At 38.5% G+C, this 15,579-nt stretch overlaps 2 protein-coding genes across 4 annotated transcripts in view; one reads left to right on the top strand and one right to left on the bottom strand.

Moving 5' to 3' along the window:
• The window catches only part of nav1b (neuron navigator 1b), an 89,229-nt gene that overhangs the window by 3,439 nt on the left and 70,211 nt on the right, over nt 1-15,579 (top strand). For all 3 annotated transcript variants that reach the window (XM_067586686.1, XM_067586685.1, XM_067586684.1), the window contains exon 2: nt 5,583-5,695. The gene's annotated coding sequence lies outside the window, so the exon portion shown is untranslated. The remainder of the gene's footprint in view (nt 1-5,582; nt 5,696-15,579) is intronic.
• On the bottom strand, nt 7,007-11,118 carry csrp1b (cysteine and glycine-rich protein 1b). The gene is made up of 6 exons (XM_067586687.1): nt 10,967-11,118; nt 9,777-9,886; nt 9,157-9,325; nt 8,743-8,872; nt 8,500-8,593; nt 7,007-7,731 (listed from the first exon to the last, which is right to left on the bottom strand). Exons 2-6 carry the CDS (start codon nt 9,883-9,885, stop codon nt 7,655-7,657), a joined length of 579 nt encoding a protein of 192 aa, XP_067442788.1. The 5' UTR covers nt 9,886; nt 10,967-11,118; the 3' UTR covers nt 7,007-7,654.

The raw sequence follows: 15,579 nt of genomic DNA, 5'->3' as shown, positions 1-15,579 counted from the left end.
TATCCAACTGTCATAATGTGTGTTTCTATAGATGAATCACATTTCCTGTATGAACTCTGATGAAATGGAAACAAGAAACAGAAACACAATACACTTACGCTTTCTCAGGCATCTTGGCTATTTCAATTCTCCCTGGAAGACAAAAATAAAACCTTTTGTCTCTGAAGTGCTTGACATCGGGGACCGCTTGGGTCTAGTGTCCCAATGGGTCTTAACTATGGTTTCCATTTTAGCTCCACTATACATACATTCCATGTCAGAGTCGACCGTATAGTGTTACAAGAATGGGATTAAAGAGTATATGTAGAGACATATACGTGTGATCTTTTACTGCTATCTTGGGTTAATTGTTACTCCATTATTAATCAAGGCATTAGCAATGGTTTGTCATTTATGGCCACCTGTTTTATGTTTTGTTTTGTTTATACACCATTGTTATGTCTTACTGGTAGAAAGGCCTGCTGGACAAAATCAGCTGGTCACCTCCCAGTGCTGATAGCACAGTCCTCTGCCAAAAAGCAAGTGATGGCAGACAGGGAGAAGCAAGGCAGCTATTCCGGACAGATAACATTTCCTGCTTTCACCCCCACTTTTCCACTGGATAAAGACACAAATATAGTAAGGGTCCCCCATGTTTGTAACAGTGCGTAGCTTTGTTTTCTAGAACACGCAGTTGAGTTTATCAATTATTTGTCCCATTAGAAAAAAGAAAGAATTAGAAAAAAACATTGCAAATCAATTAAGGACTGCTTTATGCCAATACTATATGTTTATTTTTTGCAAAATGTGATGAATTACTATTATTTGTCAGATATTTAATTTCTTGGTTAAACAAAAATTGACATTTCTGTCCAGTTATATTACACATAAACCATTTTCTGAATTGATTTCTCAGAAAATGTACCATATATTGATGCATAATTGCAAAAAGATGGAGGACTCTATATATATCACCCACCCCTAGTTCTACAATCCAATTAACAGTTTCAAATCCAATTAACAGTGACTTTTAAGAGTCAAATGTATTCTTTATTATTCTATAATTGAGGACATAGTTGTAGCAATTTAATTATCAACACTTTTTTTATGTAATATTGCTTAGACACGTCGTATTACTTTAAATTTTGATTCTGAATACCAATATTTTAAATAATATCTAATCAAATTGATCAAATCCAAGGTAAAAGCTAGTTCTCAGATCAAACAAATACAACCTTAGTCAATGGAGACGTATTTTAACTACAGTAGCAGAGATACATGGCCTTACCTTTCTGTGTTGATGCTATGGATGCAGACAGACACAAAGTGATGGAGAGAAGAGCCCACTAGAATATTTATCTCTTGCTCCCCTTTGTCCCTCCTCTATGTCACAAGGAGACTTAAATAGAAACACACACAGACACGCACAACTACACACATCATGATGAAGGAGTGGTCTCAGGATAACACTGATTGTAATGTTGTGTTGATAGATCACTACTCTCTGCTTCTTCATAATAATGTGTGTGAACTTTTCTGTGTGCCAGGACGGGATAAACAACATCCTCGTTGACTTTCACTTGACCAGTTTTTCTTTTGGTTGTTAATCTGTTATTCTGTTTCACATGGTTGAACTATTTACATCTTTAGGTAGGATCATTTCTGCTCTTGTACGCCGCAGTGTACACAGAATGTTTTTCTCCAAATTGAAGCCAACTTCAAGCAGCCATAACAGCCGTAACAGTTTGTCTTGTTACTGTGGAAGATGTTGTGAAAATTTTCTTTGGCTACTGCGAGTGATGGTGGAGACATGCTCTGTCCCCCCTGAGAGTGTAGGGCCTCTTGGTCTGATTAGGATAATAGCTGCAGACAATGCTAAGCCGTGGTTTTAAGGCAGGAATGCAGTTTCCAGTGTACATTTGGCTGAGGCTTTCCAACTAAACATAGACAAATTGCAGCACCATGTGATGCTGCCACTCTTTGATATGGGGTCCCAGCTTGCATACTATATGTGCGCACGCTCTGTATATGGGTTTTGTGGCTAAAGTGTGTGTGCCACAGAGCAAAATGTAAACACAGATGAATGAGTCTGTCTGTGTGAACACGCGTCTAAGTGCTCAGTTCACTCGTGCAAGGACAATGAGTCCTTAAATTAATCCATGAATTCAGTTGTGCTTGTGTTAGAGATTTAGTCGTCTTCAGCTTGTACAGCAGTGACGCAAACCTGGACGTCCAGTTTGAAAGTCGGTCATATATATAGCAACACTTTGTAGTGACACGGCAGCAACCTGCTCTCAAGGTAACAAAGCTGTGGACTGACAGACAGATGGACAGACAGACCTGTTTAATTTCTCATTTAAAATGTAGAGATAATGTTAAGTCCGGTATGAAATGAGTAACTAAGCCCTGTCCCCCCTTAGTTACCGTTGCTATGCCTGTAAAGCTTTCTGTTCCCATATGGCAGATATGCAGTTTACCATGATAACATTTCCAATTTGATTTTCCATTCAAAATTCATAGTAATTTTTGAAAGAATGAGTCGTGTATTACAGACAGACAGACAGACATTGCCATCCATAGAGCCACTCTGCTCTATGACCTATTAATCTAAGACCAGTCTGTAATATAAATATAAATGTTCCACTTGTTGGTACTGTGTGACCAGAGCGATTAAACCATGTCATTTGCACACATGCTGTCTGTACTATCCAATCAATTACCGGAGAGGGAGCAGGGAGGATAAAGGATTAGGGTATTAACAACTCTCAACGACAAGGGAAAGTACCTAACATGTCACCAAAACATCACTAGATGTTTTGCTAGGCTACGGTTTTCTTAGAAAAACCTTCCTAAAAATTGCTAAATCAAATGACATACTTGTCAATCGTTTTTTGTCCCACTGTCATTAAAACCAGCTGTGTTTTATCCTATCATGTTATCACGATTTCACAGTTGCTTCCAACTTCTGTGCACACATAGTGAGTATAGAACAGCTTCAAGTCTCTATAATTGTACTAGAGGGATGAACACCATTCTTCCAAAATATATTCCCTCATTAGGTGATTTGATGATGGTGGTGGTGGTGGTGGTGGTGGAGAGTGCTGTCTCAGTTCCAGATCTCACAGGTATTCTGTTGGGTGAAGACCTGGTGACTGTGAAGGCCAGAGCATATGATTCACATCATTTTCATACTAATCAAACAGTTCAGTGTCCTGTATAGAGGCCTCTGCATTCCAAATGTTTCTCCGCATATTTATTCAGGTTTTTGCTTTAATATGTCACCAGTCTGTATATTGCACACTCAGTGGAAACTATGGTAATGTTAAAACAGCATTTCAGTACTACTATGCTTTACACTGAACACATGCTTTACATTTGTGGTAGTGCCGACAGTGGACTCTATGAGCAGCAGGCAGTTCAGTAGCCTCATGAGACCACTGAGACCTGTTGGGCCACCAACCCTGCTATTTATTGCAGTTTAGTATTTATAGAGGTTCATTCTGCATTGTGCAAGCTCACATACATGGGACTCTACTAGGGGGAATACTGCTAGCGAGGAATCAATCTCTGAAATGAATCTGTGGAGGTCTGAGATAATTGCATTTGCACTGTCTGTGACAGAATCCTTTTAATTCTTCTTTTATTGTCAGTGGTAGATTGTTAAAATGTGCAGGATTGTTATTTTGCTCCAGCTGAGTCAGGAGTTAAAAGTCCCTGATGCTGATTTGATTGATGATACTGAGATCCAGGCTGTTGGCTCATGGCAGCTGATTATAATTCCACAGTATATATGGTGGCAGGATTAACAGAGCGCTGTGTGTGTTTGCCAGACTGTCTCTAGGAAACTGACTCATATAGATGCTGAGACATCATACAGCAGTGCAGTTGTATCATGCAGTTGTTATCCATATGTGTTACATGGTATGTATATGTGTAATAGCACTGTTCAATTCCTCGTTTAAAATGTAGAGTTAATGTTAAGTACAATATGAAATGAGTAACTAAGCTCTGCCCCCCCCCCCCCTTAGTTACAGTTGCTATGCCTGTAAAGCTTTCCGTTCCCATACGGGAGATATGCAGTTCACTGTGATAATGTCGGCTCATTTTCCATTCAAAATTCATAGTAATTTTTGAAACAATGGGTCGTTTATTACAGACAGTCAGACGTAGACAAAAGCAGGCTTCTTATTTCAATGGGCCTCTTAACCTTTTCAGCACTTTGTTGCTTGTTGCACTTCTTTCTTCGTACTAATGGTATTTCTTATGCACCTGTCTACTGTACTTCCAGTTGCTCTTACTTTACATATTTTAAGAAAGCTTTGTCTAGCGCTCTTTATCATTGCATTTGTACCAATTTGTACCACGACTCTTTCAGAGTCACTGTCCTCTAACGCTTGATTGTCTTGCCTCACTTTGGAAAAAAACATCTGCCAAATGACAAAATGTAAAATGTATTTCTAGCTGGAGAAAATAAATTCTCGCCGGCTGAAATTATGACTGTCACTGGCAGATTTTATTAAAAGACTTACCAAATTATCATTATAAGCTTTATTTTTCAAGTGAACAGGTTCCTTCAAATTAAGTCGGGTAAATGTCCCTATTAAGCCCACCAAATCCTTTTCAGACATTTTTAATATATTGTGCCTCAATTTAAGTGAGAACATTTTAGTTAAAATTAAAGTGTAAATAATTAATTTATACCAATATTTTATGTTTTTATTGTGTAATTTGTCAAAATATGTCAAACGTCTGGCATGGGCTTAATGGGTACCTATAACATACCCATGGGTGTTCCACATAAGCCCACCTTATGATTTGTTGATTAATATATATATATATATATATATATATATATATATATATATGTATATATGTATATCTATTTTCTCCACTCCTATCCTATGGCCCATAAATGGCATTTGAAATAGGCTTGACCAGCCTTTTTGCTCTGTTGTCATTCCAGAAAAAGGTAAACTTAGAACATGTCTTCCTTGGAATGTAGCCAAAAAAAACTATTTATGAACAAAATCAAAACTATAGTGGAAATTACTCGTCAATACTTTATCTGTCAGTATGTGTTGTCATTTTATCTGTATTTCTATCCTATGGTGTGCTGTTGGCATTTGAAACTGACCAAAATTTCTGGTCCAGTCAACTGGTTGAAGGTGCAGATGTTTTTATGAAGATGTCTCAAGACCGACTGACAAAGAAAGAAAAGCAGTTTACAGGTTCAATACTAATGTTCTAAGGATAGTAAATGACGTTTATTGTGAGGAGACATCAGTCATAACATCTTGAAGCTCATGTATCATTAGCCTCATCATTAGCATCTTCATCATTATCATTAGCAAAATAAACTAAACAGATGTCAACATTTCTGCAGTATCTACTTTCTCCCAGGCTAAACGTTGGCCTGAGCTTTCTGAGGTGATTGTATTGTTTTTGTTAGGCTATCATTTGCTTCATTTGCTCCATGTAACCTATAGGTTATAGGTCTAAGCTTTATTTTGGTTGTTTCAATCTTTTGCTCATGTTGTGGTTGTCTTTGCTTGGCAGTCTTACGCTAACAAGTCTTTGATGGCTTTCATCTTGTTTTTGTACAGATTTTCAATGACCTTACGATTGCGTGGTGGTCCAGGTCCCTCCAGGGCTGCTTTGCAGAGGATGAACCTGTGCTCTACATCCTGAATCTTGTTCCTGGATGGGAGGAAATGAGGTTGAAGGTGCAGATGTCAAAATTAGGGAGGAAAATGTTTCAAAGGTCAAAAGGTTGAAAATCCCTATTCAAACCATCAAGTGGGCTTAAAGGGAACATCAGTGAATTTATAGTTAAAAGACAATATATTATTCTATGCACATGACATTGAAAAAACAACTATAGGAAATAAATCTATATGTGGTGCTCTAACATAACATTAAAAGTATAAATTGATCATGCAAAGAAGTAATTAACTATACTCATTTACATCTACCTCAGACGGTGTGACTTTTTTTGCTAATCTAATTAGAGTAATGATCTAACATATGTCTTATTCAAAACACTAATCACTTACATTTTGATAACAAAATAGTACTTACCAAAAACAGGAGTAGAAATATACAAAAAAAGTTTTATGAATATGAAAAACTTATTAGATCAGCAGGCACATGTCACACATGTGCCTCAATATCAACAGATCTGATTGGCTTACAATAAAAAGTGTCATTTATGTAACAAGCAGCTTCATTGGAAGAAACATGACACAGCAAAAATTTATGATGTAGTTTTTTTTTTTTTTTTTATTTGACTCAGAAGTTGCAAGTGGGCTTATATGGTACGTGGGCTTAATGGGGACGTTTACTCTCATCTTTTCCTGATTATTTACTGTAAGATCAGGCCTCTCTGTTGCCTTCTTATGAGTAAACAACTAGAGGGAATTAAACTCTACTGTATGTTCATGAGTTTTTAACATCTAGACCAAAAATTATATCCATTTGAAGTTAACCGAGGATGAATCACGTCTCTGTTTCACCAATAATTAATCTAAACATGAAAGCTCTGGAGCAGATCCCAGCTCTTGAGTATAATACTTTCATTATTTGTGTGGATTTCAGACCTAGTTTTGTTGTTTGTGGCTCACACATGTTATGGTTTGTGCCAAAGCGAACAACTGACCCTCCACCACCACCACCACCACCACCACCACCACCACCACCACCATCACCACAGCTGCCTGGCACTCTGGTCAGTGTGCCAACTGCTCGGTGCAGGCAGAGACGGGGCAGAGTACTACGACTCCGTTGTTCACCACCACAGCTGGCGTTTTTCTCTGTTTGATGATGATGATTGGAAAGAAAACAAGCACACTCAACACCACACAAGCATACACACGGATTTCATCAGATCAGAACCACGAAAAGAACAATGACAGTTGTGTGTAGCTTGCCAAATTTCACTTTGTATTCAGATATTTTGCTTATGTTTTGACTGGTGAAATTGCTGTAAGAGCATATTATGCTATCACAGGGAAAAGTAAAACATTCCAGATAGATGCCATATATTTATTTTTGTGTCTCAGTAATAATACATATTTCAAGACAATATTTACAACATTTGACATGTGAGGCAGAGAGGAAGGTTTTATCTTGAGTGCACTGAAGCATGATGTGAGACTCCCCTAGCTATTTTTTTCACAGCTGTCAGTCTTGGAACATGTTGATGTTATTTTGTTCTCTCTCTCAGACACCGACTGATTTAGATGTTAATCGTTCTCAACATTTGCCAAACTCAGTTCTGTTATTGCAGAGAGTCTCTTATTGCAACCACACTGTTTAATTTGTTTAATTTTTCATTATCTTCTTCTCTGGAAACGGAGTCAGATTGCTGTTAACTATTCAGTTTATACACAAACAATGTGCACTTCCAAACAGGGTTAGAATTCAGTGTGTTTTAACTGTTTAGTATGAAATACTTAACCGAGAAAATTATAAACCAAATTCTAATGCAACATATGGAGCAAAATGTAATTGGTGAACACGTGCAAAAAGCTGTGTGTAGTGTGTTTCTTTCATTCCTCTTTGCCTGTAGCTGGAGTGAAAGGGCAGAGTAAAATAGCCTTGATATTGACTGGAGGATCCTAAAGTGATGGTATCAGAGCACCAGATGTCAGTCCCTGGTGGGCTGTGGCTTCAGGCTTTACTGGGAATGAGCCAGAGCTCCTGCACCCTGTCCAAAGCCAAATCCCTTGGGACCAAAGTTCTTTGCGTAACAACCTGCGAATCAAAATACAATTAATGAGAAATGAAAAATAGTTAAAAACAATTTAATAAAAATATAGTAGCAGATACTGTTTTGAAACATTTGACAGAGGTCACTTTTTTAGAGTCAAGTCAAGGGAGAGAGTCAAACTGGTTTTGTGGTCTTTATGTAACCCCCTAAGGCATGGTGGCACCCCTTTGACAGGGATCCCTTAAATTTGGTTATTAAAGAATTGTGATGGAGACATTTGGAAAATAGACTTTTCAGTGCTCTCTGGTGGACAAACAAGGTAATGACAACACTTTTGAAATGACCTCAAACACATCTTTGACATGTCTGTACTGCAATTATCAACGTATATACACGTCAGTAGCGATGTATCTGTGATAAACTAATGTTGGCTCATACTGGCATCACTGATTTATTGGTCCTGCTTTATTGAAATAGTTAACTGTAAACATGACCTTTGAAATACAGTTTTCACATATCATCAAATATAAATAAACACATAAAAATATAAATGGCAAAAGGTCAGACAGCCTTCTGAGCTACTGGGCTTCTGGAAAATTCCTCTGGCTCTGCATACTGAGGTTTAATTACAATTACAATTAAGTACAATTTGTTGTACATTTACTGCCTACTAGAATACGACTTCAAGTGCTCTAATACCTACATTTTACTGCAGTACTGACTTATTTAACTGAGGATTTTCATTTATTTAATGAGGAATACTATATAAATTCTCTGTAGTAAAAGCTCGTGTAGTACTGATACACACAGACCTTTACAGTAGATCTCTCCGTCTCTATCAGCGACGGTCGTGGACTCCAGTCCTTTGCCACACTTGCCACAACGAAAGCAGCCCTTATGCCAGGACTGAGGAGAAGAGCAAAGAGTTGGATCAAGCACCGGGCTTCAAACATATATTGACAACTGACAAATCAATAAGCTAGAAGCTCCTATTGTTAAATCAAAGTGCAATTTATAAGCTCTAAAACTGAGATTACAGCATAGAACTTTCTTACATTGCCTCCACCAATGACCTTCTCCGCTGCGTACACTGTGGTGCCACATCGAGGACACACATCTGAGCCCCCTGCTCTCTGGGCAAACTTGGAGGCGTTGGGGTTATTTGTAGGGCGATGAGGAGCTTGTCTGTCAAGAAACATTATAGCTTTAAAGAAAGTGGCGAGGGGAATTCAACTGAGGGAGGAAACAGATCAACAAGGATCACTGAGATTGAAACATTGCTTTATTGGGAGCTATAAATACAGTATGCAGGCTCCTATAATCTGTTTCCACCCTCATTTGAAGCTTTTATCCAACAACAACAACCAGATGTTTTACAGGATGTGTGTTTTTTTTTTTTTTAACCATTCAGTGGGTACATTCAAACATTATGTGAAGTATTTTTACAGGAAAAGTGCTGTTTTGCTCACACTTCAGGCTTGATTCCAAGTCCCTCTCCTGTGTCCATACTCAGAGTGCCGGCTCCACCTCCGAAGCCATAGCCTTTTGGCCCATATTTCTTGCCATAGCATGATTTGCAGTAGATCTCATCCACATGAACGGCCACCGTTGTGCTGTCTAAGTTTTTCTTACAGACCACTGACAGCGAAGGAAAAGGAGGAAAAAACTAATTAAAAGTACAAATCTATCTATTTTAGTCAACAAACATCTACAGCAAACAAAACAAACTTAACTCTCTAAACTGTAAGCAACCTTTTTTTCACAGATGTTTAGCTGTGATGTTACCGAAAACTATGCATGACATTTAAAGAAAATTAAATGGCATTCCATCATGTGCTTAGCTGGCTCAGATAAATACTTGTCTGTGGTTGAGGGGTTGTACATGCACCTTCCTCTGCCATATAAGGAAGATGAAGCCTTTGTCACGTTTCCAGTAGATCCAAATAAGGTCTGAGATGTCTGAGCGAAAACCTGCGGATACTCAGTTTCCTATCCGATGCCAAATACTGCGCATTCCATCCTGGCACTTTTCAGGGCCGTTTATTTAGTCGGCACATAAAGCAGATTACATGAGAAGTTGAATACTTACTGCACAGAAAACAGGATTTATGCCAACTCTTCCCCTCACACTGCACTTCCTCAGCGAAGTAGACGGTTTTCTGGCAGCAGCCGCATTTGTTTCCTCCTCCGAAAGGCATTCTGTGAGCATACAAGAGAGCTGCTTTGTGTACATTTTTTATTCACTGTGTATGTTATGCTCACTTCTGGACTTCAGATCAGTGTTGCTGAGAAGACAGAGGTCATCTACAACACTTGAGGCAAGATACAACCATATCTATAAAAGGAGAATTACCAGTTTGTTTTGATAGACTGCTCTTTCGTTCCCTCTTCTTGCTGCAGCTTCCTGGCATGAATAGATATCTGAAGGACTATTCATACATAATTGTAAAATGCAAAGTACCTGCTGTCATTGCTCAGATATCTACGAACCTCCTCATGCTGATAAAATGACGTCAGAATACGCTCTGTACAACCACCACACCAATGTCCGTTCATGTAATGTTTGAGATACATCAGCCCAGGCTTTTCATCCAAACAGAAAGTCAACAATCTACTAGATCTCGGATAAACAGGAAATTCCCTGCATTTCATTTTGTAATCACGTTAACAGTCCTGACCTCAGACAACCCAACAGACTATGATTCAGATCTGGATCATTTTCAATTTGTTGTCCAAGCATGGCAAGCCAAACAGTCTTTTTAAAGTCTTTTTAACACCCATTTTAAATAGTTTCAGCCTGATCATCAATTAGTCTGATGATAAAAATGTTTTTTGTTTTTTTTTTATATTTAAAGCTCTTCTTAGCTTCGTTTTGAAAGTTTATTTCCTATCTTATGTTCGGCAAAGTGTTTGCAGTTTAAACCTTCCTGTCCAACACCTTATTAGGATATTTTCTATCTTTAAACTTCGGCCTCTTAACTGTATGCAAAGCAGGACTAATGTATAATTATTTGATTAAAAGTAACCTGGCTTGACGCTCAAATTCAAACTTTAAGTACAAATTGTTGCTTTCATTATATTTTATTCTTGATTTGACCAATTTGAACCCAGTGACCTCTGAAATATACTTAGAGTAGAAAGAAAAGTTAATTATACTTGTTTTCAAATTTCAAATGAAGTCTGAAACATCAGGACATACAATTACAAACATCCCTTCCCTCTACAATGAAATCTTACGGTTAAGTGTTGATATATTTGACTGTTGAAGTCGACTCCTACCTGCACTGAGGTGAAAGGCGGCTCCTCTGGCTGGTTATTCAGTGACAGTAAGAGACGACTGAGTTGAGAAGTTGTCACTGGTCTGATGTAGAGAAGCAGAGGGAGGCTGAGTGGACACCAGGCTGAACTGAGGGAGGAGTCAGGAAACACAGACAGAGAGTGAGAGAGATGCAGGGAGGAAAAGGAGGAGAAAAGATGGTGAGAGTCACTGATGGACTGGGAGGGTGGGAGATTGAAGGCGGTACAGATACATTTACGCCAACTGAGTCTTAAGCTGCCGTACTTGGTGAAATCACACAACCTTCTGCCACACTTTGAGGATTAAGTATTGTAAGCAACAGGTTAACAGTAACTCGTCATGTATACAAAGGAGTCCTCACTGTTAAGGTTCAAGGTAATTCTGCACGCTGGCGGCCCCAAATGGTAACAAGAGGTAACTGGTGCTGATGATGACGTCCTCTGAGTGTTAAAGTTTTGTATTTTGCTCTGATTGTTCAGATGATCACTGGTACATAGCTACAGTATACTCAGATTGTTCTAGAAACAACCGTGCATTTTGTATGATGTAGTGTGTGTGCTGCATTTTAGTTTTTTTTTATGGAAGTTTAGGGAATGATTGAAAATCAAGACTTTGTAGCCACATGTAGTTTTAATGTAGGGTGAAATCAGAAAGTTTTAGGACAAAGGCACATGTTTGTTGTGTTGGCTCTAATATAACACATCATTCTGCACACTGGATTTGAAATGTAACAATGACTATGAGGTTAAAGTCCCAACTTTCAGCTACATTCACATCACATGAGCAGTGTAGGAACTGTAACACTGTTTAGATGCAATTCACAGATTTTATGGAACAGAACTTAATTGTGAAAGTCAACAGAACTTTCAGAATTAAAGCCGCTACAATCAATACTTTATATTAGCGACAAAACCACAGAATTATCACCCTACTCATTGTTCAAGTCAGTCTTTCAACTCATTGTTTTGGTTTGACAGCCCGCAACTGTTTGGTTCAGTCTCAGAGCTCTCTTAGTGTTGTTTTCAGCTGCAGCAGGCAGCTGTTTTTAGTGCAAAAGCTCTAAAGACCCACTGTACACCACAGGCCCAGCACTGAACTGCAGATAGACAAAATTAGCGACTGGTGAACACAGTGTAGCGTTTAGCTGCTACAGAGCCAGATATTTGCCTCAAGAACTGAGATCAAAGCAGAGCTTAAAAGAGTGAATATTGGATTAACATTCATCAGGTGGACAGAATCACAACTCCAAATGAATGATAATGTTGCTCCGTGACCTGAATGTGTAAACAAGCAACTATTTGCTAACAAATTTGCCGACTTAAAAACGGAAAATATGTCAGTGTCAATGTGCATCTTTTGCGGTCAATGACCCACAGATAACAACAAGCACTCTGGTGATGCTCTGTCTGGCCTGAATAGACCTCTCTTACCCTCTTTGCTTGTTTCAGGGAATTTTCTTTTCTTTTTTCCATCTGTTTGGTCTTTAGAAAGGAACACATGATCGGTTGGATTGAGGTCAGATTACTGACTTGGCAAGTCAAGAGCATTTCACTGTTTGTCTCTAAAAAAACCTCCTTAGCTATGTTGTATATTTGGTATCATTTTCCTGCTTAACTATCTTAAACCTGGGGGACTATGAATACAAAAACAGACTGTCCCATTACTTTATATGCTGTATATTTCAAATTGAGTAACTGAATGTGAGAATATAGAAACTGAAAAAGAAGAAAGAAGAATGTTTTCTTCTTATTATTTCATAGTAAGAACTGTATTTGTTTGAGATCCTTGTGCTCAACCGTATTTGACATTTTCTCATGACAGTCCTGCATAGTACGTCCTCATGAAATACTCCTTGACTTTGCGTGTTAGATGTGTGTACTCCCTGCTGATGTTGTTCTCTCTCTGACAAGTTGCAGCAGTGATATCAGCGTAGGACTGCCTACAAATCTGTCCGATGAAAGAGGAAGTGCTGTTTCCACTGCCTTACAAGGTGTTTCTACTGAAAGCACGGGTTATCCCTTCTAGCTCAGTGGATTGTTCAGTGGATTAGTCACCGTCTCCAGAGACCTTGTGGGTGTGTTTAAATGAGCCATGTTGCTCAGAGGGCAAGAGGTCAATCAGAAATTTCTCTCTGGTAATGTTTACTTGACACATATTATGCATATGTCCAACCTACTGTAGCCGTAATCGGCTACTGACAACACTTAAGTGATTCATCATTTTAAATAATACTAATTTTTCATTGGTTATATACTTTACTATAGTATATTACTAATATTATTTTTGACTTAACAATACCTATTGAATTGGAAGATTTTGTATGGGCGTCCCTGGTCTTGGGGTGAGGTAATATCTTTGTTTTGTATGATTCATTTTCAAAAGATTACAGTATAATATCCGTAATGCTAGGCACAAGTAAAGATGTGGAAAGATGGTCTGTTGATGTTGGGTACAAACCTGGATGACCAACAGATTATCTCATAAAAAATAACAATAATGTTGAACCTTACATGCATGTGAAAAAGAAGAATTCAACCAAAAGTGAAAGATTTGTGTCCACAGTTACGCTCCATTTAGGGCTGCAACTTAACATTATTTTCATTGCTGATAATTCACAAAATATCAAGAAATTGTGACAAACACGTTCCCACAGCCCAAGCAGATGTACTGTATTCAAATTACTTGTTGAGTACCAGTAGATATTCAGTTTACTATCATATATGGTAAAGAAAAGAGTCGAAATGTCACATCTGAGAAGCTAGGAACAGAAAATGTTTGGTATTTTTGCTTGGAAAATGACTAGCCAATTGATTTTCTGTAAATGTACTGATCCGTTAATCGACTAATCGTTGCAGCTCCATTACCATTAGCCATAATCAAGGCCAAGTTTAATGCTCTGTCTGGAGAGGATAGGCTTTTTGTGTTATGTGATTCACTTATTTCGGTTGCACAATTGTAGTTGTATTTTAGGAAAGGAACCTTTTTTTTGTTGGCAGATTTTATGTGTAGAGCTTGAGAGAGGACATTAAGTTCTTTGTTTGCAGTGTAATGTTTTTTATGTTTAAGAAGTTACATTCTTATTTCACCGCTGAAACTGTGTTTTTGGTGTCCTTATAACTCCATGTGGACTAGATAATTGTACAATATATGCACAACACTGTATGCAACATCTACAAATACTACTTGTACATTAAGGGCATTGTTGGCATTTTGCTGGTGATCTTGTCCACTGTGACATTCAACAATTGTGAAAGTTGAAGCTCCCTGTCTTTCACACTTTATTGAGCGCACCACACATGTGACCTTTCCATTACAACAGATACAGGAAAGACAAAGTCATCCTGCTGCTCACCTCAATAAAACAAGGCACTCTTATGTTTTCTGGAGCATTTATTCCTTTTTTTTGTTCCAGTATTGCTCTGTTTCCTTACAAATGAGGAAAATCAGGTGAAACTGATAGGGAGACTTAAGTCGATATGAAGAGGGAAGTAATAGCCAGCAGAGAGTGATGCCTCTCTCCTCCCTCTCTCCAAGCCCTCTAGGCTCTTCACAATCATAGGAAGAGACAATGGTGAACTCAAGGAGCCTATTTATAGCCAGCGATTGGCCAACACTAGCCCCTCTGTTTCTGCTCTGTGGACATCCGCCTTGGCTTGTTGTGTAGTATGTGCACATGTGATCATGCTCATGGCAGAGAGGGAAAAGAGAGAAAGAGAGGGAGAAGAGTGACAGGGACTCAATGGATTAATCCAGAGGAAGAGGAGAGGATAAGAGGCAGAGCAAGATAAGAGGCAGGGATGGGGCTGGGCTGAGGTCCATCCATCAGTGTGCGGAGGAGTGGTGATTGCTTATGGAGGAATTCAGCACAGTCTCTCTGCATTTGACCTGACTTGAAGCCAGGACTCCTCCCCTGATAATGGTCTCCCTTTTGGCAACATTTTTCACAGAAGCTCTGCCAAGTTGTCAGGTGAGGGAGGAAGAGCTGGAAGAGGTGAGCTGACTTCACGTTGAGAAATGTGTTTGCATAGCGGATAGCCGTCGCTGTGTTAGTGTATTTGGCCGTATGCACACTGATTTTTAGCGTTAAATCCACTGTGGCTGATGCTTTGGTTGATGTTGTTGTGTGTTATTTCCGCCAAAATAATCTTGTGTAGCCTCATTTTTGCATATTGTAAGTGCATGCTTTTGTACGTGTTCTAACTCCATTTGAATACTGAATTATTTGGTCAACAGCGACCTAATTGCAACTCATTAAACTAAATGCGTGTTCCTCCACAGTGTCCACTAATCAAGTGACTAATCCATCTAAATTTAACTTTTTAGCAATAAAGCTCTTGTTCTTTCTAGAGGGCTGTGTGATTTATTTTTTTTTCCCCATATGAGAAAACAAAGCCGGCTATTCAAACACAAGGAGCTAAAAGTGTTTGTAATATTTCATATGATGTCATTTGGTTGATTTAAGATATGGAAACATAACCTCCATTCATTCAATACACATTATTAGATACATTTCAGGAGGGAAATGAGTTAATTGTGTTTAGGGCAGAGGGAGTTTGGCAGGATGGTCTATGTTTAATGACTCTGTCTCGTTCAA

The sequence above is a fragment of the Thunnus thynnus genome, chromosome 4, assembly GCF_963924715.1.
Source record: "Thunnus thynnus chromosome 4, fThuThy2.1, whole genome shotgun sequence".
Lineage (NCBI taxonomy): Eukaryota > Metazoa > Chordata > Actinopteri > Scombriformes > Scombridae > Thunnus > Thunnus thynnus.
This window is presented reverse-complemented; position numbering and strand designations above follow the sequence as displayed.